General features: G+C 34.4%; 2 protein-coding genes across 2 annotated transcripts in view; one reads left to right on the top strand and one right to left on the bottom strand.

Moving 5' to 3' along the window:
* The window catches only part of LOC144447859 (ER degradation-enhancing alpha-mannosidase-like protein 2), a 90,284-nt gene that overhangs the window by 16,530 nt on the left and 45,910 nt on the right, over nt 1-27,844 (top strand). The gene's annotated exons all lie outside the window — the stretch shown is intronic.
* Nucleotides 11,830-12,870, bottom strand: LOC144447148 (histamine H2 receptor-like). Its single transcript, XM_078137052.1, has one exon. It carries the CDS (start codon nt 12,868-12,870, stop codon nt 11,830-11,832), a length of 1,041 nt encoding a protein of 346 aa, XP_077993178.1.

Below are 27,844 nucleotides of genomic sequence, written 5' to 3' on the forward strand. Positions count from 1 at the left end.
GATTGAAATCAGCTGGGGTCATAAATCCTGTCCAGTGTACATTGTACCTTCTAACTTCTAAGTCAATTCAATGTGTCACTGACAAACATCAATTTCTTGCGATGTGCATGGATGTACCAAAATTTGGAGTTCCTCTATCTCTACTATGGGTGACTCACAAACAGTGTGTCTTCTAAGCTAATTTGATGTGCCAATACTAACACACAGTAATTTCTTACGATGTACCAATATTTGGTGTCTCCTATGCTACATGCTATATTTTGTGACTCACAAGAAAACCTAGTTTATGTCATTTTGACCCATGATAAAATGTGTGTCTTTCATATAGTGGGCAGACTGATTCTGTTAAATTTCTTGTGTTAGGGAAAAGTTGTTGGCTATCACATGGTTTTTCAATGAAGACACAATAATTATATTGTTATAAATAATTGTCAATCATTACTGCAGTTGTAACTCCAGGGATGAACAAAGCCACTGGTCCTGGGTCCGGGACTAGCGATTTTTTTAGACGGACCACACAAATTTTACCTTGTCTGGTCCATTGGACCAGTACCTTACTGTTAATAACTATGTTAAAAACTATGTCATCTGAATATACGGATTCATAGGTAAGATTTAATGGTTCACATTAGCCGGACCTGGGACCACTAATTCTTTCAGCAGGACCACTGGATTTTTAAGGCACTGGTCCGGGGACCACCAGTTCACAAAATGATTTGTTCACTCCTGAACTCTATAGTAAAGCAATTTTTAGCTCCGCTGTCAGCGAAAGCTGAAAGCGTAGCTTTAGGTATAGGTGGGTATTGAGGTATAGAGAGTAGAGTGAATCATAGGTGTCCATCAAACTTTTATATCTTCACTATCTACTCCGAAAGTGACAGTCGGAATTCTTCGATATTTGGTGTGCATGTTCCCTGGGGGGAGGCTATTCAGATTTGTTCATGCCAAGTTGATCTGTGCCATTTTCAATTTTTTATGATTTTTTTTCCAAAAATGACATTTTCATCAACTCCTCATAAACTTTAAGTCAGATTGCTTTGATATGTGGTGTGTTGATGCACAGAGGGTACCTTACTTAGATTTGTTAATTTCAAGTCAGCACGTCTTCTCTTCTATTTTTTATGATTTTTTTTTTGAAATTTGAAAAAAAAATGAATATGTTAATGAGTATAATAACCGACGCCATATTGGAAATCACTCCGCGAGACTTTAGGTAAAGTGCAACTTTTCAAAAGACACTATTGACGTCAAACAAGCAATGTGATATGTGCTATAGTCTTAATTCTACGCATTGTGCGCCCAAATGACAAATATTTGTTCGAAAAAGGGTTGTAAACTTCAAATCCAATTCTCCATCCACCCCTCCTACAGAATGGTTCATTCCAGTATATGCACCTCCCTCATGATCAAGTTTGAATGCCTGTGAACTGAAGTGTATGGGACGATTTTTGACAGAGTCAGTCGTCAATAAAAACGATAATACTCTTTCTAAAATTACCACATTTTGAAAGGGAAAGTACTTTGTGGTTCATTTATGGAGTTTTTTTTTATGTACGATCAATATTGGTGGCAAAATTACAGCGTCAAAATTGCCGATGTGGTAGTTCCGTACGGCGACAATCTCAAGTACCCGGATGTACGAGGGACTAACCCGGAAGCAAGTCGTTGCCAGCCGTACGTTACAGTGTTAACATCGTCCGAGAAATCGCTGCGTTCAGAATGTCATTATTCACAGAATTGTTTCTTTCGAGTGAAAACCCGTCTTGAATTGTATAACTCTAACAAATGAAGACATGTCAAGTTATATTTTGAAAGTTGTATCGCTAGTTTGAGACGATTTTCTCACGTACTATCGAGGCTTGGTGTTGGACCTTACTCCAGTTCAGCGGGAAGTTTAGCCAGTCCGATAATTCTTTCTGGTTTAGTTTACAACACTTTTGATCACACAGATTTTGTTTTTGTGATGAAAAGAAATTTAAGAAAAGATCACTTCAACCATTTGTGTTTTCTTTATGAAAGGTAATCGAACATGAACGAGTGTTACCACTGTAACCAGGAGGGTCTATGCTGTAACGTATAGCAAGGGTTCGACATACACGTACACGTTGGTCCGCTATCCCGCGAGTCGAGTAACTTTCATTAGTAGGGAGCTCAGAATTCAAACCACCGGCTATATGATGAATTCATGGTCATAGTAAAATTCATTTGATTTTTAATTTGCTATTTTGACCAACTCCGGTTGTCTATTCGCGATAAAATTACGATTAGTTTGGAAACGGGGTAGATTTTTCTATGATTCCGTGTCATAAAAGCATGTGTTGTGTAGTTTTCGAAAAGCACACCCGGTGGGAAAGTCGCCCAACAGGCGATCTCGCGCCATTGCTGTACTACGTGGCACTTTATTCTGGCGGGGTGTCTCTTGAAAACGGGAATAGCGAAGGATGAGCCAATCAAGTGAGACCTTTCAAATGTAGCTAATATTATAGCCAATAAAATTAGTTGTACGATGATTTGTGTATAATAAGGGTAAGGCTGGCCTCTACACTGTACTGGCCACGTTCAACGGAAGTAAGTGAAGCTCAATCATAACAATGGTGGCTGTCAAAATCGAAGACGCGATTTGACCGTGTTGTTATTTCAGTGAGTTTATTCAGCAAGAAAACAACGTGTTCTATGTTTTTGTACTTCCTACATGATGTGATGATCGTTTTTTTACCGGTACAACTTACAGCCTACAATGAAACTGCTAACTTAGTTAGTAACACTGACACGGTACGATTCCGTGTTCCGTGTTCCGTGTTCATGTTTTGGGGCACATTTCTAAATACGCGAAACCAGTTATTGAATGTGTAGTGGATATTGATATTCAGTTTGAAAAATTAAAATCCTGAACTTTATTTTGCAAACGGTTTTGTCATTTCTTAGTAATTATAGGGCCGACTGTATCACGTTTAACGTTTATGTCAACCCGGAAGTACATAGACACGAAAATAGACGAAGTGACTTGTACATGTAATTAGTAACAAAATTTTGCTGTAACTGCTGGTAACCTTCAAATTTATTTATTTTTATGTTGTAAATACATTCTAATATGCACTAAGGACAACACTATAAAGACTTGCTCCATGGGAAGGTAATTTTTTGTCTTTTAAAAATGCAATACAACATGTAGTTAGATCAATGTGTACCAGAAATGTTATGAGCTAGAAATAAGACCACATAACATCTTATTACTCCCCCCAATTAAGACAAACTACTCACAGAAAGCAACAAAAAAGAGAAGAAGCTCCAAAACATAAAAAAGAGAATAAAATTACAGTAATGAGTTGATGATGCACAAACAACTACAAAGAAATAGACAGTTCAATTACAACACACGGTTTGAAATAAATATGGGGTTTGGAAAAGTGAATTAGAAGTTGAGCAAAAACTAAGAGAGATGAAGAGCCTAAGTGAACAAGCGAAAGCACTTAAAGATAGGACCACCAGATTTTTTGCAGGACTACTACGTTATCAATTTTACTAGTCCTGTGGGATAGTGACTTTTTTACTCCAGTGTCGAACCCTGTCAATGGCTGAGAATGACTCTCCTTCGGGTACTTGGGGATTGTCGCCGTACGGAAACTAAGATGGCGATTAATACATTTCTTCCCTATATATATATCTACTACAACTAGTACAAGTTGAATGTTGTTGACTTGGTAAATTTGTTAGAAAATTGAAATTGAAATTGCCTCAAAATTATTTTAGATCCCTAGTTTATTTCATTCATCATTAAAATTTTCCAGGGTTAATAAAGCTGTAAGACACTGGAATTATTTATAGCCAACCTCAAAATCCTCTTTTTTTTCTTTTTTTTGTGTGCATTTCCCAGTCATTTTTTTCTGAGATTTTGTGCAATTTTTCATAACTGTAGATTTTTGTTATAAAATGGTGACTATGGTATAAAAGTACAATACATTACCAACTTCTGTGTAAAATGTGTTTTATAGTGAGACATCATATGAAACCACTAACCACTTTATTGCATCGCTAAAACAAAACTGCATAGTAAAGAGCTGAAGAACTGAACCACTTCTACATGTCACCAAAATAAAAAAATAAATAAAAAAAAACAACAGCGGAGCTATTCTGACCGATAGGTCGCTTGTCTGCTGTAAATATGGACTTAAAGTGACACACTCACTGGTGAGTTATGTTGTGTAATTACAAAATATGACACTGGTAATCCAGCCTTCGGTTTACTATGATAGACACAAACTAATTTTATTGTTCTTCAATGTGATAGATTACACAAGTGGGTGATATCTTTTCCTCTGTTGTGCAATTCTATTTACCCTGTGATCAAGATAGTGTAAACATTGGAAGTCCCAAAACAGCACAGCAAGTTCATGGAACTCTAAATAAACTAGTTTTCAGAGACACCTCCCTACTGAGAATATATTTAAACCAATGTCCATTCAATAGATTTATCACTGTTGTATCAACATGTTGTGACAATAGTATTAGTTTGTGTCTATCTTAGTAAACCGAAGGCTCAACCACCAGGGTAATAAATCCATGATTACACTATTCTAGTATGACAGGTGTATTGATACACACCTTTAAAGGCAATAATAATCATCTTCTCAAATTGCTGGCACAGTTGATTTCATAATAAACCAATTACAATTTATATGTATAACTTAAAAAAAAAATTGCAGGACTATCTTTAATAATTCCTATTCAGAAATTGGCAAATAAAGATACATACTAACTATTTGACTTTATCAGACACAACTTGTAATACTTATCAGAATACTTTGTGTCTATCAGAAAGCTTGTAACAGAATATTTTAAGTCTGGAAAGATATCCAGTTTTGTCCTACAGCATTTTTTTAGACTGATAACACCTGTATATCAGTTATTGCTAGATACTGTAATGACTGAATAATTTATTTGCATGCATCTACATATACATATTTATGTTTCTAGGAACTCAAGATCTGTACATTCATGTAGAAAGTATTGCCTCGGGGGATGTGGACAGGAGGTACGAGTGATTGCTGTTGATACATGCGTCACTGCTACTTTGAACATTTATAAGGATGGGGAAAACACTATAGTTTGGAATGTCTCTGTCAGTTATAGTACCAGGATATAAAGAGTATTTGTTGATGTGATGTGATGTGATGTGCTATCCATCTGAATATTTCTAGGGATAGGTAGTAGACATTGTTTGTAGGATTGTTCCAGTCAGTAATATATATAATTATATATATGGCATTAGGATAAAACCGGTACTACATCAGTACATGTACTTGAACTACTTGTATCTATCGGTAGTGCTTGTGCAACTTATTTTAATTCAAGGGAAGGGTACATGTACATTGGTAGATGATGTCATTTGTGACATCGCTCTTGTCAGGTATGGTTTGAGGATAAAAGGCAGACTACTTGTTTCTATTTGTTGATGAGGCTGTATTACTCCAGGCCTTCGGGAAGCAAACAGTGTTATTTGTGAGATTGTTCTAGTTACTTAAAGATAATGGATAAAGAGCCTGGAGTACTTGTATGTACTTGTAGTCTAGTATTGTACAGATTGTATATAAATGGCATCATTTACTACACTTGGCCATTTAGAGGTTCCCATCTGTTAGTTCCCCAGGTGCTTTTAATATTAGGGTTACCATAAAATGTTTGAATTATGTATACAGTATACATTATCTATTGTTATGTTTCTCCTTGTAATGGCTTTGAAGGGATACGGTGATCAGTTAATTTTTAAAACTTGTTTTTGAAAAAAGTAAGTACATGTTAAAAACTTTGTGATGCATTCATTCAGTTAAATATCATTTTTTTAACAGTGTGTATGTGTACTGTGTCTTAGAAATGACAATTAAAGTCATAAGGGTACTATGAACATTTCTTTTTTTCAATCAAATGTCCCACATTTAAGGCACCATATGCATTGCAATGGTAACCTTTGTGACTGCTGACCATGAAATGTTGATAGAACACTTACTGAATAAGATCTATTAGCATTCATCCTTCCCTCAAAGTCCTTGAATAAACGTCAAATTTCTCATGTGCCTAATGTAATTATTAGATTAGGTACATGGCAAATTCAATGTTTATTGCAATTAGTTACGACAGGGAATTAAATTTGGCACAGTGTAAAAAATAACAACATAAGTGTGACATGCAGTAAAAGTTGAACTTTCGCTTTGTTGATTCCAATACAAAATAACCACAATTCAATGCACCTGTCATACACAGTCATGTTATTTTCAAACATATGGCAGAAGCGTTCACCTTGTGCATCATTCTCGTGCTGAAATTAATTACATCTGTATTTGCAATGCTAAAATATCACACACTACAGTGACATTTCTCTCTTCCTTGATTTTGTGCATCAACAAAAATCTCATCCGATCCACCATATGATTTGACCCCCTTAATGTATCATATGCCACCAGACCCGCTAAGCTGTTCATTTTGGTATTAAATTGAGAGATTAGATGTGACGTGTATTCTGTGTTGTATTTCAATATATTTGTGTCAACTTTAATACAATTAAATTAGGTACATGAGAAGTTCGATGTTTATCCCTACCTAAGGGTACATATGTAGATGTAGAGAATTGATTATAAGCTAGATTTCAAAGGAGCGATGACAAACATGGGAGTATTGTGAGGTGTGTATAATCCTAGAACTACAGTATTGAACTGATAAATCTTAAACATTACAATATCCACTGCAATCTCAATATCTCCGTTGAAGTTTGATAGCCGAGAGTCTTGTCCCAGTGTTACATTCTCAAGAAGCTTTCCACTACAAGCTTAGGCTTATGCCCTTGGAAGCACAGACATTGGTACTGAATTTACAATTACCACTAACAGCTTTGCTAAATCATAGGCATTGGAGAGAACAGAAAACTGCGGCATTTCTTTTGAAGTGATGTAGGTTGGAATACAAGATCACTTTTTAATCCGTTGGCATTGTCTATGATTGATACTATTTTCACAAGGCAAATCAGTCGCCAAAATTGACACACTGTCTGTCCAATGGCTATGGCTCAATGTACGGAACTTCAGACCCTTGTATAATTGGCTATCCTACCAATTGAAGGCACATGGGACAATGATTACTTGTTTGTCACAGGTTTATCCAGAGCTATTGGTGGTAATTTCAATTTCAGAACTGATTTCTGTTTGCTCATTACACGGACATAAAACTTGGCTAGAAGTTGAGAAATAAACTGCTGAACAATTGCTGTGTTTTCTTGTACTATAAAAGGGAAGATTAAAGTGCTGCTGGACCTGTCATACATGCACTAAGAATGTTCCAGAACATAGAAAGCAATGCCGTTTTGTATCTGCATTGTCAATCGTCAAACAGTTAGCTTGTGTGTGCCTTGTATCACTGCAGTCTGGGTTTGAAGATGTCCAGCACTGGCTGCATGGGTTTGATTTAATTAACTTGGTATGTACAATGTATATAAGAAATACAGTGATCAGACTGACACTACCTAACAATGCAAGTTTCCTGGTACTTCGGTTCCCCCTGCTTTAACATTAGGGCACTAGTGTTTTGCGCAAATGGCTACCATATCTCAATTTCTGAAATGCGATTTTGGATAAAATTATAAACTTAAAAAGTCTGTAGTATATCATCATTATTAATGTCTATTATTATGGTAATGCTCTATCTTTTTTAAAAGAAAAGGAAGTGGATTTTGTATTGTTCCTATTTATATTCTTTTTGGAGATTTTTAGCTTTTAGCTTATATCTTTGTGAAGAAAAAGATTGATGAAGAACTTGAAGAAGGCCTATAAACAAGAAGAAAGAAGTTAAAGAAATTTCACCTGATATTTGAATGAAGCACCAACAGGCCTCCACTGAATGCTATCCACAGAAGAAGCAAATGCTCACGTTTCTCTTTTTTGGAATAGAAAATATGTTCTTTTTTAAAAAAATAGAAAATATGTTCTTTGAACAAAGGCAAAATATCTTTATCCCTGCTTTTCTACAAACATCCTGAATACATTTATGACAGTTCCGGCTACAGTTTAATTCCCTTTGAACCAAAACAAGTGATACTACAGAGTAGGTTTCACTTATTCAGCAGTTCCTATGTAAATCTGTGTGTTTACTGTATACCCATATGTCCTTTCTTTTGAACTGATTGTGTTGCCTCCAGATGGTATCACTCGGAGGCATACAAAATGTATACACTTGAATAGTCTTTGTCAATTAGTTTATAGTACAACATAATCTACCTGTCCATCCAAGCATGCTAACTGGTTTGGAAAAAGCTGTTTGTAGCGAGTTACATTTATTTTATCTCACATTTGAAATGAATGTGAAAGAGAAAATTTTCAGCAATATGAGAATTTGCATTTGAAATGAATGCATTTTGCAAGTATATGCAGCTAGACAGAGTTGGCATACATGTATGTTTGCAAAAAACTGTTTGCAGCAGGATATAAAACTCATATTTGCATTTGGAAATATATTTAGTTGGAGAAAGTACTCATACAGGTTTATACTCATATTTGAAATGAATATGTTTTGCAAAAATATGTATGAGCTGGACAGAGTGTGCCCACATATTTAAATATAGCTGTTTCAGCAATATCTAAACTCTGAATATGTTATGATGTAAATTTATAACTGTAGCTGGACAGAGTATGCTTGCATGTTTAATATATAATAATAAGCTGCTGTCAGCAGTAAATAAACTTGAATATGTTTTGTAAATTTATATATGCAGGTAGATGGAGTATGCGTACATCATATTTCATACAAAGATGTTTTCATATATATAATTATATGTATCTGAACTCATTTGAAATGAATGCGTTGTGCAAAAATATGTAGCTGGACAGAGTTCTCATGCATGTTTCATAAAAAGCTTTTTTTAAGCAATATATAAACTCACATTTGAAACAAATCTGTTTTGCAAAAATATGTACGAGTTGGACAGAGTACACATGCATATTTCATAAAATGCAGTTTTCAGCAATATATAAACTTGTATTCGAAACGAATATGTTTTGCAAGTATATATTATGTAGCTGGATGGAGTACACATGCATATTTTTCAGTAAGTTGTTTTCAGCATCAAATAAATCCATGTATGAAATGAATCTATTTTGAAATATATGTAGCTAGATGGTGTACGCATGCATGTTTCATAAAAAGCAGTTTTCAGTAATATGTAAACTCATATTTGAATCAAGTATGATTTGCAAATTTCTGTATGTAGATGGATGGAGTGCAAGTTTCATTAAAAAAAGCTGTTTTCAGCATATATGAACTCATGTTTGAAGCAAATACATTGTATGTTTTGCAAATTTATATATGAAACTGGACACGATAATGTACGTGTTTCGTAAAAAGTTGTTTTGAGCAATATATACACCCACGTTTGAAGTGAATGAGCTTTGGAAATATACATGTAGGTGAATGGAGTACTCTCAATGTTAAAATGCGGCAATTCTAATAGTCTTCAAAATCCTGCTTTTTATTTTTAGCCTCATTATACCTTGTCCTTCAGTGTCTTTAACAATCTCCTATACTATTATAGTCCTGACAGGTTGATTTTTTTCTTCTCTGACATGTTGGTAGTCATACGTTGTGTTACTTACAGACAGATGTCTCTTATTCATAAGAAGTATGCTGAAAAGGAGCGGTTTGGGCGTTCTTGAAATGACTTTATCAAAGTCACATCATTAAGAGAATTAAATTGAAAATCTTGGAAATCAAGCCAATTTAATGGTCTAGTGCTTTGAATGAATCGTAAGACGTATGCCAATCAGTTTTCTGTCTACCTGACTGCGAGTGTTTAGTGGCGCTGCCTTTGTAAAAAATACATGTATGCATTTATGTAGGTTTCTCGTTTATGAGACTTGTACAGTGATGTAAACATGGTGTCTATCACAAATACAACTGCATCATCTAATACAGGTGATAAGTAAATATAAATAGGAAGGTTATTACAATTGTATATAAAAGACTTTGTGTGTTGACTCCATATTTACAGTGTAACAGCAAACCATATTAATGGAACCAATTACAGGGTTTATGTCAGGAAAATTTCATTCTCAACATTGATAATTTATTTTTTACATGTACTTGTATATGTAGTTTTGTAAGGTCACCATCTGTAGTCATGTATATTGAGTAAATTCAGTGTGTATGATTGTGGGTGGGTGGGTGGATGGGTGTTTGTTTGTTTGAGAGTCGGTCTGTGTGTTGAGATCTGTCCATCACATCAATCCATTACAAAATTGTAAGTACATGTAACTGTATGCAGAACTATTCATAATTATGTACCAGGGATTACTTGCATCTATGTGCATACATATTGGTATTTGCATTGCAGTGCACTATTGAAAACATCATTGCATACCTATTGGTCTATGCGAATGCACATGCAATTACTTTGGGTACTCAGGGTATTTGGACTTGTGCTTGACATGTTTTTCTGCTGGACTTACTCTGCTCATGGTAACAGAAAACACTCATGCAAGCACTCATGCAAATAAACCCCCTGAGTATGCCACATTGGCAATCACGCTTCATGAGGTTCCTAGCTGTTATATATTTAACACAGAATCTCAAAGTGCCAGGATTATTGTTGAGACTATTATAGTTTTTATTTGTTTAGCAATCTGGCACCATTGCCAATTGATACAAGACTACATGTAGCTCGTCGAACATTCACCATACAATGTACATGTACATTCACCTATCCAAGTTTATGCTGAAACTATCAATGCCATTTCATACAATGAAAAAAGTGGAAAATGATCATTGGCATTCCTACATGTATTCCTTATCTTGATGAATTTTCCCAATCCTAGTCCAGCGTACCAAAGAAAAGTAGCTTATTTCATCATACGAGCACCGAGTCTAATCTGACAATGCTAACACATACTTTTTAACAAAAAAAAGTTCTCAAGCTTTCAGAAAAAGAAAGAAACATTAACTTTGTTTATACAATCATAGCACATCATGATGCATTAATTATTACAGTCAGTATCAACTATATTTAATATACGGTATAAAATTCAGGAAAAGTTTACTTGAATGTGTTGTCTTTTCCCCATTCACTTTCTCGATGGAATCATTTGTGCTTAAACACTTTTTCTGGATTCTGTGTTGAATTGAAGAATGCATAAATGCAAAGGTTATTATACTCTACATTTTATATGGTATCATGGTATCAACATCAGTCAATGTTTACTTGTGTCGTCTTTTTCAAACCACTTACTTTCTTATTTGCATTTATTTAAAAAAAACTCTTCTGAATTCTATGTTGAATTGAAGAAAGCATATTATTATATGCAAGGGTTATTATAAACTACTTTTAGATGGTGCCAACTTCAATAACGTTTGCATGTGTCTTCTTTTTCTTAGTTGCTTTCTTGATAGAACCATTTGTGTTTATTATAAATGCTTTCCTGAATTTTCTGTTGAATTGAGCAAAGCATACATGTACGATGTAGATGCAAAGGTTATTGTAAATTACATTTTGCATGGTGCCAACTTCAAAGTTTTTGTGTCGTTTCTGTAATTTTTTTTTCTGGTAGGATCATTTGCTCTCTCTCTCTCTCTCTCTCTCTCTCTCTCTCTCTCTCTCTCTCTCTCTCTCTCTCTCACACACACACACACACACACACACACAAATGTGTATATGTGTGTGTGTATATATATATACACACATCTATATATATAATTTATATTGATATATATTGTTATATATTAAAAATGCTTTTCTGAATTATGTGGCGATGAAAGCATAGATAAAGGAGTTATTCAAAACTGCATTTATTTTACATTTTACAAGGTATCAACTTCAGTCAAAGTTTGCTTGTATCGTCTTTGTCTCATTCGCTTTCTCGGTAAAATCATTTGTTTAAACGCTTTTCTGAATTCTGTGTTGAAGAAAGCATAGATGCAAGGGTTGAGAGTACTGTTGACGTACCCAAGCCACGTCATAATAGTTGATCCTATAGATGACACGCTCCAATGACACGTATCTGCCAATGTCCAGTAAACAATATAAGGTCCCCAACACACTAGGAAACACCCCATTATCACGGCTAGTGTTCTTACGGCTTTCTTTTCCCTTCCATTGAAATAAGACTCTTTCCTATGCTCAGGTGTTACAACTGCATTACGAAGCGTTTGTATACGTTTAACCTGACTTTGTGCTGTTCGTACAACTTTTGTGTGTAATACGATCATTCCAACTAGAGGAATCCAAAATGCGATTATACCAACTATCAGCGAATACGCAGGTTTCGTCTGAAATAGACATTCGTTAGGATTGTCCACATTTTGAATATGACCGTTTGTAGTATTCCAACCAAGTAGGATGGGTAATATAGACATCAGCGCAGAGATTATCCAGAGTGTGATAATGAACACAGCGGCGAGTTTCCCCGTCATAGCACCTTTATACCAGTATGGTTTTAGCACTGCCAGGGCTCTCTCTATAGCGATGATGAATAAATGCCATACTGAGGTTGTACACAGTGCAACATCCAACGATACCCAAATATTGCACCACACGACACCGTATATCCAGAGCGGATGAACAATGTTTGATAATGCGAACGGTAAAACTATAGCACCGACTAAGAAATCGGCTGTCGCTAAGCTCACAATGAAGTAATTAGTGATGGTTTGAAGATGGGTGTAACGGGCCACACTGATACATACTAGACCATTGCCAAGTAGCGTTAACAATATTAGTATCGTGAGGCTCACTGTCAGAAATATCGCAGATAGTGACATTATACTTGTTGATGTATAGTCATCTGTTGAATTTGTAGTGACGTTAGATGAAGAGATATTAATGAAGTACTCAGAAGGCATTGTCCTCAGTAGAAAAGTCCAGGAAACTAACTGCTTTGTGAGTGCTGGCAGTCCATTAGAATGAAGGTCGGGATACTATTGAAGGAGTGGTGGCAGCTGGCGTGAGACACTCTCTGCAATCAGTATGTGTAGATCAATATGTTAAAGCTCATAGGACAGGTCATGGCATCACTTTTAACTTTAATCCAAGATGACATTTGGAGGTGTGATGACACCGAGTTCTTGTTTTACCTTCAAGCACGGTATCAGTCCATCTAGCTAATTTCCCTGTGGAGACACATAAAGATTATTTAAGTCTACTTTTTTTTTTCAATTGGGAGAATGGAGATTAAGTGACACACAGGATTAAGTTATTTGGCGAGTTATAGCTTTTTAATTATTTAAATGAAAGTGTTATTGTTATTCACTGAAAGATTGCAATATATCATGAAATAGAATTGAGTATTCAACGTTACGCATGACTTTTTCCATCAATCAGTTAGACATGTTCTCTTGTGAAATACCTATTTAATATACAGCATAGACTATTAAAATACACAAAGGGTCTGGACAGCAGTGTATCTACCCTGATTGGAGCTGAAGCTATTGATCAGATGAGGTAGAGATGCCTGGCAAAATTATGAAAAGTTTATCTACCAATATATTAGAGGGGGGAGGGGAAGAGATGAAGGTTGATTGATTAGTTCGTTTACTTGAAAATTGTATCTTAGACTTTGTATGATATGCGTGTATGTGTGTCCTGCCATATCTCTGACATTCACAAGTGGATTAATATTTAGGTTCATCTGCTAAAATAAAAAAAGAGTCTCACCTAGCATTGGAGGATGGGTGGAGGAGAGGGGACCTGAAGGGTGATTGAATTGAAATTATATTTCTGTTGTTAGTGGCCATATGGATGAGGTTTGGGTATTTATTTTGGATTTTTCATTTATCAAAACAGTTTTATCAAGGCTTCCTACTTAGTGAAAAATCATTGTAAAGCAAATATATGCCAAGTCCTTGTTTGTAATGTTGCAAAAGATTAATAAATGTGTAAAATGTTTTGTTATTATACGTACAATAACAAACATTTTTTTTTTTTAGCTTTTTGCAGTTTATTGAGGTACAAACAATGTAGACTTGGTCTGTGTTGTTTCATGTTGATTTTTCAAGTAGGAAGCCATGGTAAAATGGTTTTATGTATTAAAAATCCAAGCTACATGATTGTACATATCTGTTTAAGTAAAATGAAATACATTAATGTGTTACTATAAACTTTCTGTGAATTTTAATGGTAATATACTTGTAGCAATTGTAAATTACCATGTTGAACATTCAATAAATATGTCCAAATCTTGGTGTGTTAAGAATAAAGACAAAATTTTGAAATTATTTTCATCTCATCAACATATGTAAGTATAACAGTTTAATATTCAGGATTGAGTCCCAAGTACATGTATGTGTATAAACTCTGTAGGTATATTTTTGCATGTTGTGTTGATTTCATTCAAAATTGTAACAATCATCTGACATACATAGAATGTTAGTTGTGTTGATTTCATTCAAACATGTAACAATCATCTGACATACATAGAATGTTAGTTGTGTTGATTTCATTCAAACTTGTAACAATCATCTGACATACATAGAATGTTAGTTGTGTTGATTTCATTCAAACTTGTAACAATCATCTGACATACATATGATACTTGTGTTGATTTCATTCAAACTTGTAACGATGACATGAAATACGTACATAGATGATCAATGCAAGTTATGTTATTGATTATTATTTTCCACTTTACATGTGTCAATGCTCAATTTGCACATTCTATTCGTAGTCGTCACGTTCCATATGTCTCGTTGCCCATCCATAAACAAAGCTATTTATAGTTTAAGTAATGAATTACTCTGCCAGAGAGCTTCTTTTCTCATCAGATCTTCATGTTGCCGTGATTTTGTCAACTACTTTAACTGCACAGTTAACTGGAGTACTTATGAAAAGGTGCATGTTCATCACAAACTGTTTATTGAGTGTTTAACTTCTTGTAGTCGACTAGAGAAACCTTGTTTGGGTGATAAATATTTCATGCCACAGGGAGATGAGCTGGAAATTCACCCAGAATTTAAACACATAATTGACTATTCATTAGTGTCTGTTTAACTTATTTATGATTTATGAAACAAAATTGAGTAATCTCTGTCCCGCTAAAAGTATTATTGAAATTTTCTTTAGGCATGATTTGTTACAAAATATTATATGATTGTCAAGCTACGGGCACTAATGATTATTTCAATCATGAACACTAACCTGTGGGAGTCAGATATCATGATTCTATAAAGCATACCTTATATGTGGTTTGCTAAATGTCGAATCCAGTTGTAGCTAAAATGATGTTGGCTTGGTGTTTCGCTCATGAGACATTGCGTTTTTGACACAAAGATAGTCATATTTCAACTCTAGTAATAATTACAGAGACACAATAAACACAGCAGGATCCTTTGCCCAATCACATTGAACACTGATATACATTGCTATTCTTTGCAGTGCAGTAAAAACAGGCTTCTAATGAAAACACTACACATGGTCTTGATGATTTTAATGGCTGCAATTGTTTATTTTCTAACAGATAATCAACATTTCAACTTGATCACTTTTACATCTTCCACTGTGCATGACATCTAATATGTAATTGTTTCTTTTGCATTTTAGAAGTTGTCTGAGGGCGCTTATTAAATGTCATGTTACATGAGTGAAACACCAAGCCTGCATCATTTTAGCTGTAACATGAACATTAAGTGACAATCTTTTGACGAAGTGCTTCTCTACATTTAGATATTATTCTGCAATATTTTTCTTCATTCAGCCAAGGAAAGTATGAGTGACCTATAAAAGGGCCTTTGTCACTATGAGTCACTAGCTGGGTTGTGACAACCCTTAGGTCACGAGTGTTTTCTGGCTGAATGAACAAAAATATTGGGAACTCATGACCTAAGCGTTGTCACTATAAGTCTAGCGATTCATATTGACAAAGGTCCCTTAGGTCACTCATATTTTCCTTGGCTGAACGAAGAAAAATATTGGGACTTAATATCAAATTATTATACAATCAACTTATAAATGGCAATGCATCCATAAAATGAGTTTTCATTCAGTGGCAAAATATAACAAATACAGTACAAATAGACATGATAGATACTAAAAAATTATGTAACGATATGGAACACCGAGCGGTGTGGGAGAATTCAGAAGTCATTAAATTAATATTCCATCTGTAAAATTACTATTAGTCCAGGGGTATTTAAAGATGCTTTTATAAGTTTTGAGGGCTAACTGCCTGTCAAAGGGCACCTGTATTACTTTTAATAATCTACATACTGAAGCATAGCTAATGATCAGTTGCTATCATTAGAAGTTACGGAACTCAAACCCAGTATTGAGGCATACTACGTTTCCAATTTGATGATGTGATTAACTGTACTGTATGTATACTGAAATGTCAAGGAAGGAAACTCTCATTGTGCCATCAACTAACAACGCCAGAAGACAATTTGTAATGTCATCGCAAGGCATGCATCAACAACGCAAAATTAATATTATAAAAATAATTTAATCAAGGGATTTTTACCCAAGTAAAAAGCAACCTAAAACCTCAGTTTGTGTCACTTTATGACAAATTAGTTAACAATTATATTGTAACCAAAAGCAGGGGTTAGGAAAAGATGAGCGAGAGGAACTGAATTATTAACATCCATTAGACAGGAAAAGTCAAACTAACACACATTTGTATGACTTGAGCTCCCATGCTGGTGTAACAGCTTTAGGGGGTTGCCCATACATGTACATTTGTATAAGACCAATGTACTTTATGATTGAAACCTCAAGGCAAATATTTTGCTTTTACTATTGTATTTGAAAGGTTGCCCTTATGTAGCTCAAGTGTCACTGTTTAGGATCATTAAAAAAAGCAAAATGTGCCTCCAGAGATGCTTTCTTGTACACATGTAGAGAATCACACAGGTGTGTTCAGTAAAAATAATAATGACATCATACTGCGATAGAAAAAATGATATGTAATATGTACATATAACAAAGAGATGACGTTCATAGATCGTACATTTGGTGAAAAGTGTCATCTTGTACAGACTTGCCCAACAGTCAACAAGAGATTCCTATTCTGTTTCCAAGAAATCATGCATTCGGGGCATATGTATTTTCATCTGTCTTTTGTTAGTATGTATGTAATATGTACATATAACAAAGACATGACGTTCATAGATCGTACATTTGGTGAAAAGTGTCACCTTGTACAGACTTGCCCAACAGTCAACAAGAGATTCTTATTCTGTTTCCAAGAAATCATGCATTCGGTGCACATGTATTTTCATGTCTTTTGTTAGATAGCATTTATGTGTATAGTTATTGTAGAATTCCCGAGGGATAGTTGTTGTTTGGAAAAGTAAATAGCCATCATCATCATTATCATCGATCATCATCATTCTCATCCGCTATCAAAAGAACTTTAATTCACATTTGCTCTGTGCACACACAATACTGAAATAAATACAAAGAATGATAGGAACTACATATAAAAGTACAGAGCATACTTTTAACATGATTTTTTTGTAAACATGAAAATGTGTGGATTACATGATCTAGTAATGTTGCATTGTCTAAAAGTTGATGTCTACATCACAGTTCTATGAGTTGTGATGTTTACGTGTTCAGATAGACAATAAGTGATGGTTGAAATTTACATGGTTGAAATTTACATGAAAACAATGCATTGTAAGGTATACATGTTCAAATATACAATTAGTGATGGTTGAAATTGACAAGGAAACAATACATTGTAAGGTATACCGGTACATCCTTAGATATACAATAAGTGATGGTTGAAATTGACAAGAAAACAATACATTGTAAGGTATACATGTTCATATACAATAAGTGATGGTTGAAATTGACAAGAACACAATGCACTGTATGGTATACGTGTTCAAATATACAATAAGTGATGGTTGAAATTTACATGCAAACAATGCATTGTAAGGTATACATGTTCAGATATACAATAAGTGATGGTTGAAATTGACAAGAAAACAATGCATTGTAAGGTATACGTCCTCAGATATACAATAAGTGATGGTTGAAATTGACAAGAAAACAATGCATTGTAAGGTATACATGTTCAGATATACAATAAGTGATAGTTGAAATTGACAAGAAAACAATACATTGTAAGGTAAACATGTTCAGATATACAATAAGTGATGGTTGAAATTTACATGCAAACAATGCATTGCAAGGTATACGTCCTCAGATATACAATAAGTGATGGTTGAAATTGACAAGGAAACAATACATTGTAAGGTATACGTGTTCAGATATACAATAAGTGATGGTTGAAATTGACAAAAAAACAATGCATTGCAAGGTATACGTGTTCAGATATACAATAAGTGATGGTTGAAATTGACAAAAACACAATGCACTGTATGGTATATGTCTTCAGGTATACAATAAGTGATAGTTGAAATTTACATGAAAATAATGCATTGTAAGGTATACATGATTGTTCATATATACAATAAACAATGCATTGTATTACTAGTACATACATCTACATGCATACATATGGTAAGCCATCATCATCATCATCATCATCATCATCATCATCATCTTCCCCACTAGTATTTTTACAGTCATTATATAAACACTAAATGAAATTTCATTTTGACAAGAAACAAGAACAAGGAAAAATCCAATCTTAAGAATATAATCATACTAACTTGGACAACAGAATTGAGCTTCACCAGTCTGAAGTAACCAAATGTACATGTACATTAAAGTCTGTACTTGGAGTTGTTATCTCAGGTAGGAGTTCATTCAGCCTCCCTGTTCACCGTCTCATTGTCACTCAAAGTGTGAAGTAACTCAAACAACACCCAGGCATTTTCTAGCTGTTGCATGATTTCATTGGCCCACTCATCATAACATTCAATTTACAATTAATTTATATGATTGCCAAGTGCTATCGCTTGTCATTCATGTCACCATGGTAGCCTTGTTGAAATCAATGGTCAATGAGTTTCCGATTGGGCAATAGGTCAAGTGTCACTGCAGGGGTAGGATCCAAAACGACAAAACATAATGTCTCATATTTTGAGCTGTTTTCTTATAATCGTTGAGACCATAAAGTCGTAAAATCATTTCAGTATTATGAGTATGCATTGTTAGATGTTTAATGTGTGGAGCTATATATGTCACTGTTGAGTTATTGTAGAATCTACTAGCTGCCACTGTCTTGAAAATACTAATAACGGCCTATCTGATATCATCCTGTAATTGTGCAATAGTGAATAACATACATGTGTGATGGTAATATTGAAAAAGTCAACTATCAACTATCGTCAACATAAATATCATTATTGTCATCATCGCCATCATCATCTTCACCGTCACCTTCAATTTTGCAATTGTTTTTATGGTTATTAACATTATTAACAGTAAATTAAATCCTAATTTCACAAGTTGCAAGAACAGTAACAAATTAAGCCTATTAAGAAAGCCAATGATACATGTAATATAAACATAATACTAACTTGAACGGTAGAATTCTGTCGTTGCAGTGATTTATAAATGAAGCCCAACTCACATGTTGTTATCTCAGCAGTTCATCATCACTACAAGTGTACAACTTCACACACCACACCCAAGCAATTTCTTTTTATTCATTTCATTAGCTCAACCAGCGTAAAATACAATTTGCAATTAATTGACATGGATTGCCGAGTGCATTGCTTGTTATGTATGTCACCATGGTAGCATGGTAGAAATTGTTGGTCATTCAGTCTGCAATCAGGCCTGTCAAACATTCAATGACTTGTGCATATACTTCAAATTTACTGAACAATACAGTTGGTATAGTATGCATTCTTAGTTCAGTTGTCAAAGTTGTTAAAATGTATGATCTAATGATTAGACGCATGACTGAATCTGATTTTTTTTTTCTCATTTGACATGTCCATCACACAATCTACTCAATACCATGAATTACACACTCTTGTAAAGTGTCATAATTCGTAGCATCTGCACTGAATCAGAAGTGAAGCTATCACATTTACATCATGAGAAACTTGAAAGTTCACTTTATATATTGACAAATGTAATAGAAGTGAAACATATCAGTGTGTATTTTAGTTCAAACTTACATACTGACAGAGCTATACATTGGCAGAGTGTTGTCCATTGCTTGAAATGCATACTTTAATTGTTACCGCACTATTAAGTCTCCAAAGTTCTGATGAATTATTAAGTTTCTCATTTCACATATACAGTAACTGTAGAGGTTGACCATCTGGACAGTAGATGTTATGTGTATTATTTGTGTAATCTATCACACATACTTTTATGGTATGCAGTTTCAAAAATACTACTCTAGCAATCAAGGTCTCAGTTTACTTAAGATAGATGCGAATCGAAACTGTTGTTGCTCAATGTGGTAGACTACATGTACAGAAGTGGGTGATAGTGGTCACCAGCCTCTGTTGTGCAGATGTAATCACACTGTAATCTAGAAAGTGTAAACACATTGGAAGTCCCAAAAAATGTACACTGCAAGATGATGGAAGTCATCAGAAATGCTACTCTACTCTGAGTACAATTAAATCAACATCCAAATAAATAGCTAATATCAACATGTTGCAGCAATAGTTTTAGTTTGTGTCTATCTGGGTAAACTGAGAGACCTCGATTATAGAAAACTTTACCTTTTTAAACAAATTTTTCTCTTTCCGCTATTTGGGTTCCCACACACTACCAAAAATACTCATGTACCACATTTTCCCCCCTCTGTTCCATCCAAGGTTACAAAAATCTAAACACAAAAAATACTTCTATTTGAAAAGAAAAAAAGTAATTCTACTGCAGTAGACACAAAATAGCATGATTGTCTGGAGAAATGATGTTGTTGTATAGATGACAAGTTGGATTGATAACTGAAGCCTAATCAGTGAGTATTCTTTCCAGAGAGGAAATTTAATTTGTTGTTCACACTATAGGCGATTACCTGATAAAAATCTTTAAGCTGGAATGTGTTTGAACTGACTATTATATGTATAAGTGGGGTATAGGATGTACATGTATGTTGTCAAAGGGATCCTGTTTAAAAGCTGGCATGTCCTTGAAGGCTGATATACCAAAAGAATTTCCAAACACTGAAAAATGCATTGATTGTGATTGTTTTGCTAAAAGGCACAAACAGCTAAATTTAATCTTGGCAGGGATATATAGCAGTCTTAATGTAGAATACACTTTAGAAATAAACTGTGTCAACTTTTGCTGTTGCTTTGTTCAAGGAAAATCCAACATGTTTTCAGTTAAAATCAAGAAAGAAAATTAGGGTCAGAGCACACAGTTTTAGAAATAAAGGTCAAACTGCTATCAAAAAATGTAGTCATTTTTAAAATCCGTTATGGCCACCAAATAACTCTTTGGGCAAATGGAAACAAGCTGGTGAACACCCAACGTTGTTTTTGTATTATAAAAGGACCAGAAATAAGGTTTCAAATGGCCCTTGGCAAAGTTTGGAGAGGATTGAATTAATCAAGAATTTTGATTTTTATTGATGTGTTTATATAATTTCATTGTGAGGCTGCTCTCCCAAGGAGCCCTCATGGAAATTTGTCTCGAGGCACATTTTACCTTGACTATTAAAGATGATGACTCGGAGGAAAAATAGATAAATCAATTTGAATATTAAGTATGTTCTCTGTCTGTCCCCATGGAATTATAATAATAGAAATAACCCAAGTTTTGAAATCTCTTAAACTTGATATTTTAGTATTCAAATCATGTTAACACAGTGTTACTGTAACCTCTATCTTTCACAACCTTTTACAGTGTTCCTTTTCTGACTTTTATTTTGTTGTACATAGTTACTACAAACATTAACTGATCACTAGCATAGGTAGTTATATGCCATCCACAAGCTAATCACAAATACCATGTGCAAACCAATTTATATGTGTTCAAACAGAATATATGGGATTTATACCGGTATACCCTGGTCATTCTGCATGTACGTCATGTCAGCATCCACATTTGTTCTGCAGTTCTTGAAATTTGAGTGTAAAACTGTTGAGAATCACCATTATTTTCATCATTTCCTAAATTTGGCTTATGCAAGTATGGTTACACATGTATTATTTTTCCAAATATGAAATGTTTGTATACATTTTCGTAGTGGCTTGGGTGTATTTTATTATTACATTTATACACAATAATATGTTTAAAACAGAATATTAGCACTAGATTCTAAGTTAACATTAACTTAATATGTAATTGGTTATTTGATAATGGGGGGGGGGGGGTACTCCCACTTATTATGTATATGTGCCACCCTTTGGGGTGGGGATTTTCACCCTTTGGTCTAAAATGGGTACTGTGTATTGTTAGGGATGAGGAGTCTAAAATGGGGTCCACTTTACAAAATTTTCGATTTTGTTTTGTCTAGAATGGGGTCCTGGATAGAACCACATAATAAATTCTCGACAAGTTCAGAATTTCCCTTGGAAATTTCCCCCAGCTAATTCACTGGTTGGCATTTTCATATCAGTGATTATGGAAAAAAGAAAGAAAAAAAGCTACTTTTTGAATACATAGCGATGTTATTAAAATCGATATTTACGTGACGATTCCTAGCATGCGCGATTTAAATTGATGGTACACTAAAGTGACTGTACACTGACTCCTTGCTAATATGTATCTTATATCTCTATTGTATGTTGGCTTAACTTTGAATAATAATGTGTCCAGTTAAAAATTGTAACTTTTTGCAGCAAATTAAAAATTCTTTGTGCGGGAAAGTACAAAAGAACTGCGCACATTTACTACATGTATTTTCCGCGAGTAACAGTATCTTGAAAGTCTCCTTCATTTGAAGATAGCGAGTCACAATTATAATGTCAGCGAGTGAAACTCAAAAGAAAAGATGGAAAAAGTCGTTCAACGAGAGGTCGCCTGCTATGCTGCATGCAGTGAATCCAGAGATGCGCTCGATCTCATTTATATATCTTGTTCCTTATATTAAAACATTTCATACTGATAAAACGGCTGGTCTCTTTTTGGAATATTTGGTGGCCATGAAAAACTATTAAACTAGGTACGCAGTTTAAGATCCACTTTTTGAAGATCCACTTTCAATAATTGTGTTTGACGTTGTCTTTAGTTGAAATGTTGTTTGATATAATTATCTCATTGTACACTGACACTAGCATTATTCCGCAATTCATTTTGTGACAATTTGCTATGGAGAGAATGGCCCTGAATTTGTAAACAGAGCTGTACCTTCGACATCAAAATCCAAACTTCAGTTTCCATTATAATAATAATGACAAAGAGAATTCACTGACTTCACTTTGGGTTCCGACATAAACGAGGCCATAAAAGTTTTGGGAGTTAGGTAAAGGAAATGATTATTTTGTTGTGTTACTTGTTTGAGAAAGCACCATCCAATTTTTTACTTTGAATGTTACATCTTTTCGGCAACGTACTTTGAAAGATACGACATTAGGCCAGAAAAATGAAAAAGTTGTCCAACCTACCCATATATTTTTTTCTGGTGATCGGCAATATATCCTCATGCGGGCTTCGCATTTTTTTTTTCAAAATTAAGGATATTTCTTTATATTTTTTGAATAGTACATGTAACAATATACAATTGAGTCTATTCCAAATTATATAATATCTTATACAGTGGTTTACTTGGCTCTTATGATGCATACAAGCATGAATTGAGATTAAATTAAGCTGTTGCATATCCAATGTGCACTAAAATGAATTGAACAAAGGTTTACGACCATTGGAGTGGGCTGAGCAGTCATTGGGCCATCACAAGTCTGAAAGTCTTGAAATGTTTTGCTCTTTGTTTGGGATTTTTTGAACCAAATTAAACTTCAGGAGAAGTCATTTACCAAGTGCACATCTGCAAAATATATAGCTTTGCCACAACAAAATACACTTCCAGATAATATGTCATGCATAGCATAATTGTTTCAATTCTAGTATTTTATTACCATATTCAAGCATTGTAAAACTTTAAAATTATGTCTATGGTTTGATATTTTATGCCTCTAAATGACCTCCTACACTGCCATATTTTCAATTTGTTTTTACCTTTGGAGTTGTCTCCTTTCAATCAGTAGCAATCAAGGTGATAATTGTCTTTCTCCCAAAACAAGATGGAAGGTGTCTGACTAAGTATCTCCCTGTATAGGTTAGAGCTAATTAGAGACACCTCTGTATACATGTGAAATCCACACCCTGTGTAAATCTCGTTCGGAGTATTATTGTAGTTGGCGATCACTGGTATTTTTTATGCATCATTGTACCATATGATTTTATATCTCCACTGTAGTGTAGGTGACAGAAGGGGTGGCTAAGATAATGCTTGAGTTTCATTTGGCGGCGCTTAACTTTTTTTTAGCAGAGAGGGTGAGAGGAACTACACCATTTGTTTAACCGTAAATTGTGTACATTTCCTAACTGTAGCTATGCAGACAAATTGCATGAGATAGTATCAAGATGACTGAATAAGTTCTATCTAAACTTGACCTGAAATATTTTGCTATCAGTATATATGGTTTGTTTTATCCTTGTCAAGCATTGTGAAAAAATGAAATAGACCTACTTACCCAATGTGGTCGGTTAGGTTACTCGACCAGCATTTTTTATTTTTTCTGGCCTTACATATGATATTTATTTGCATATTTTAAAATAGATATTATGTAAATTGCATGCAAATGTAAATTAGCACTTTTCTAAATTTTAAATGCATGATTGCACCAAGACAAAGTTCTGCCCCCCCCCCCCCCCCCCCCCCCCCCCCCGGCAATTTAGTCAGGCTACGGCCCTGTAACCTCATGTAGTTACAAGTTACAACTCTAGAGAAGAACTCATTAATTATATAGAGGAGGTTTAACTTTCTGTATACGATTATAACAATCAAGTTAGAGCCGGGAGACGTAACCTTGAATAAATTAAAATTGTCTCTGGGTTAATCTATTTTTAAATAGATGATATATCTAGATTAATATGCGTGACCAGATTAGGCTAATATATTTATAGATTTTATTCACTGTTAACTGCAGCTGCAAACTGCAAATCCCAGATTACTTTCATATTACTCTTTTCAATCTTTAGTCTTACTTGGGTCAAAATTGACTGAAGGGTTTTGGCTGGGAATTCATCCCACCTTTAAGATGATCAAAGTGTAGCTGGAACTGTCATCAATACATTAAAAGACGTTTCATCACTCCAGGAAAAATAATTTATATTTTTATGCGATATGTAACTTTTCTGAAAAAAAAAGAAAGGAATTTGGATGAATTTGATTTGGGTTTTCTGGCTAATGTCACAGATTTTGTTTCATACAACAGATCAATGTAACTTCAGAAATGGCACAGCTCTCCAAGTCGGGTACATGTATAACACCTGTTTACTGAATCGATACCACAAATAGTCTAAGAACTGTAGGAATGTAAATGAAACCTGTACAAAACCACTCGCCAAACAGATTTAGGGATATTTTACTTCATTTGCATACATGCATGCATAATTTCTGTTCTCGTGAAATAGTCTTGGGATGTCATTAGTGTAATCTTTGTTTATTGTACATGTACATAGTAAAACTTGAAAACATTTTTTGTGAGTTTTACAGAGTTTCCAATCAAATGAACAATGAAGTACTGCAACATATTAAATATATTAATACTGAACTTGTTGCAATGCATTAACATGCTGGGTAGACTTGGCTATAATACTATAGTAGTCACAACATTGCCTACACTGTACCAGGTGGCAAATTTATTACTTTGTTAATGCTGCCAAATGCATTGTTGCAAATAAACCTGTCTTTTGGATGACATCATCACAACCAGATATACAAAGCAATGTGTAACAACACCAAACCTTGAGTAACTGTAAGAGGTGCCCAATTTGAAATTTGCTATGGTTTAAGTTATCGATAATGAAACGTACAGTTGCGACACTTAATTTCTGTGCAAAGACACAAACCTACATGTATCAAAATGGTGCAGTAGTCCATAGTTAATACTTCAGTCAGAAGCACTGTAAAACATAGTAAGGATATACATTTTGTAATATACATTGTCAGTGAATGAAAAAGTCAGATCTTTAAGTATACGAAAAGTCATATTTATTGACATAAGATTAAAAATTGCTATCATGGCTTGAAAAATCCGTATTATTGAAGAGTTCACAAAAGGGGATGGATGTTTTTATTCACAGATAGTATTTTGTGATCTTGTTTGTCTTGAAATTATTACAAAAGAAAGTGAAGTTTATCAGTCATGGTCAATTGATTAAAACAGAAGTGACTATTAAGCTGAAAGTGAGGCTCTTGACTTCATCACATGTACAATGCACATTTGCAGTACGTGATTCCCTTTGAGGTCTAAGTCCCGTCTTGAAATGTTAAATCCATATTACCCTATTTCAAGTACAATTGTGCAAAAGATATTTGAATACTACTAGTATAATTTACAAGTTTTTTATTCCATCATGGAAGAGTATACACGCTCTATAATCACATACGCCTTGTCGTTTCAGGATTGCATGCGAAACTAAATCTTATAAAACCTGTGGTCAATTCACTGAATATTGGACTTGATCAACTCAATAATGAATGTACTTTTTTTGACGTCAGATTCAGGATTTACTTTACTTTGTTGTAATGCATCACGACAATATACGCACGCATAGGAGATGGCAAACAAAACGTTGCTGCACAATACATTTGTGTAAAGTTATTACTAGTTGATTTAGGACCCTAAAGAAGGCTGCCAAGTACTTGATGTCCTACATAGTAAAAACATATAGCCCATGTTAACCTCAATTTGTAACAAAGTTAGCGACACTGATGTCACCGTGACTACTTTGTAGTGCCATGAGGAAACATGACATGATGAAGAATTGAGTTTAGCGATAGTTATTGAGTTTAGATATTTGACAATCTGTTTAATGGGCTGGATGGTTAGATTGCAATTCGTTGTTAGCTGTTCTACAATTTGGAGATTCATTGTGCATGCTCTATATGCAGAGACTTGACTGTTGGCATGAGCAGCTTTAAGCTGACAGATGAAAGTCCAGTGATGCCTAAAGTCAGAAATTGTTATCTTAAGTTCTTTCTTTCTGCAATGTTTTTGTTTGCGTGGCTTTCACACTTTCATGCTGTATATTACTTTTGTTCAATAGTCCTGCCCATTTTGGTCAAACAAAGTTATCGCATTGAATTGAATTGAATGCTCTGAAAGGGAATACACTTTGTAATAATCCAATTTAAAGTTCAACGACATGTAGGCATGTCCTCAGTGATAACGCTCAACATACACACATCAACACAATCTTACAAATCTAGAAGCGCAGCAGATAATGTAAAAATGAAATCTCAATATCCTCAATTCCCTTACTTCTGTGTAAATGTACATGTACATGTAGGTGTGTTTGCATCAAGTTCTAGGAAATTGTGCTCTTAGTGTACGACTGTTTTGCACAAGCTAAGTTTATGAACTTTTTATGCAAGTGGAGACTTAAAACCTCAATTTAACTATTGTAAAATGTTAATGTCAATAAATGTCTTCTGTAACATTGCAGCTGTCTAGTACTGGCACTATTAAAAGTTTAATTTTTGGATTTCCTCAATATTTTTTAATAATATAAAATATTACTTTTTATGTTAATACCAAGTATGAGTTTAGTCAGTTGCAATTGATAGTCAAGTAAAATTCCTTCAGTAAGTATAGTACTGAATAAGTTATGAATATGAAACAAAGATTATGCTCTTAAACATACTTAAACATACATGTTTACATGAGCTTTTTAACTTTTACTACAATCTACTATTGTTCCTGTTCAGCACCATAGAACATTAGGTCGTATTGGATTTTGATCAATTGATTGATTGATTGATTG

The sequence above is a fragment of the Glandiceps talaboti genome, chromosome 16 (assembly GCF_964340395.1).
Source record: "Glandiceps talaboti chromosome 16, keGlaTala1.1, whole genome shotgun sequence".
Classification (NCBI taxonomy): domain Eukaryota; kingdom Metazoa; phylum Hemichordata; class Enteropneusta; family Spengelidae; genus Glandiceps; species Glandiceps talaboti.

Coding starts and splice junctions, on each gene's coding strand:
- LOC144447148 (XM_078137052.1), bottom strand. CDS start 12,870: ATGCCTTCTGAGTACTTCATTAATATCTCTTCATCTAACGTCACTACA.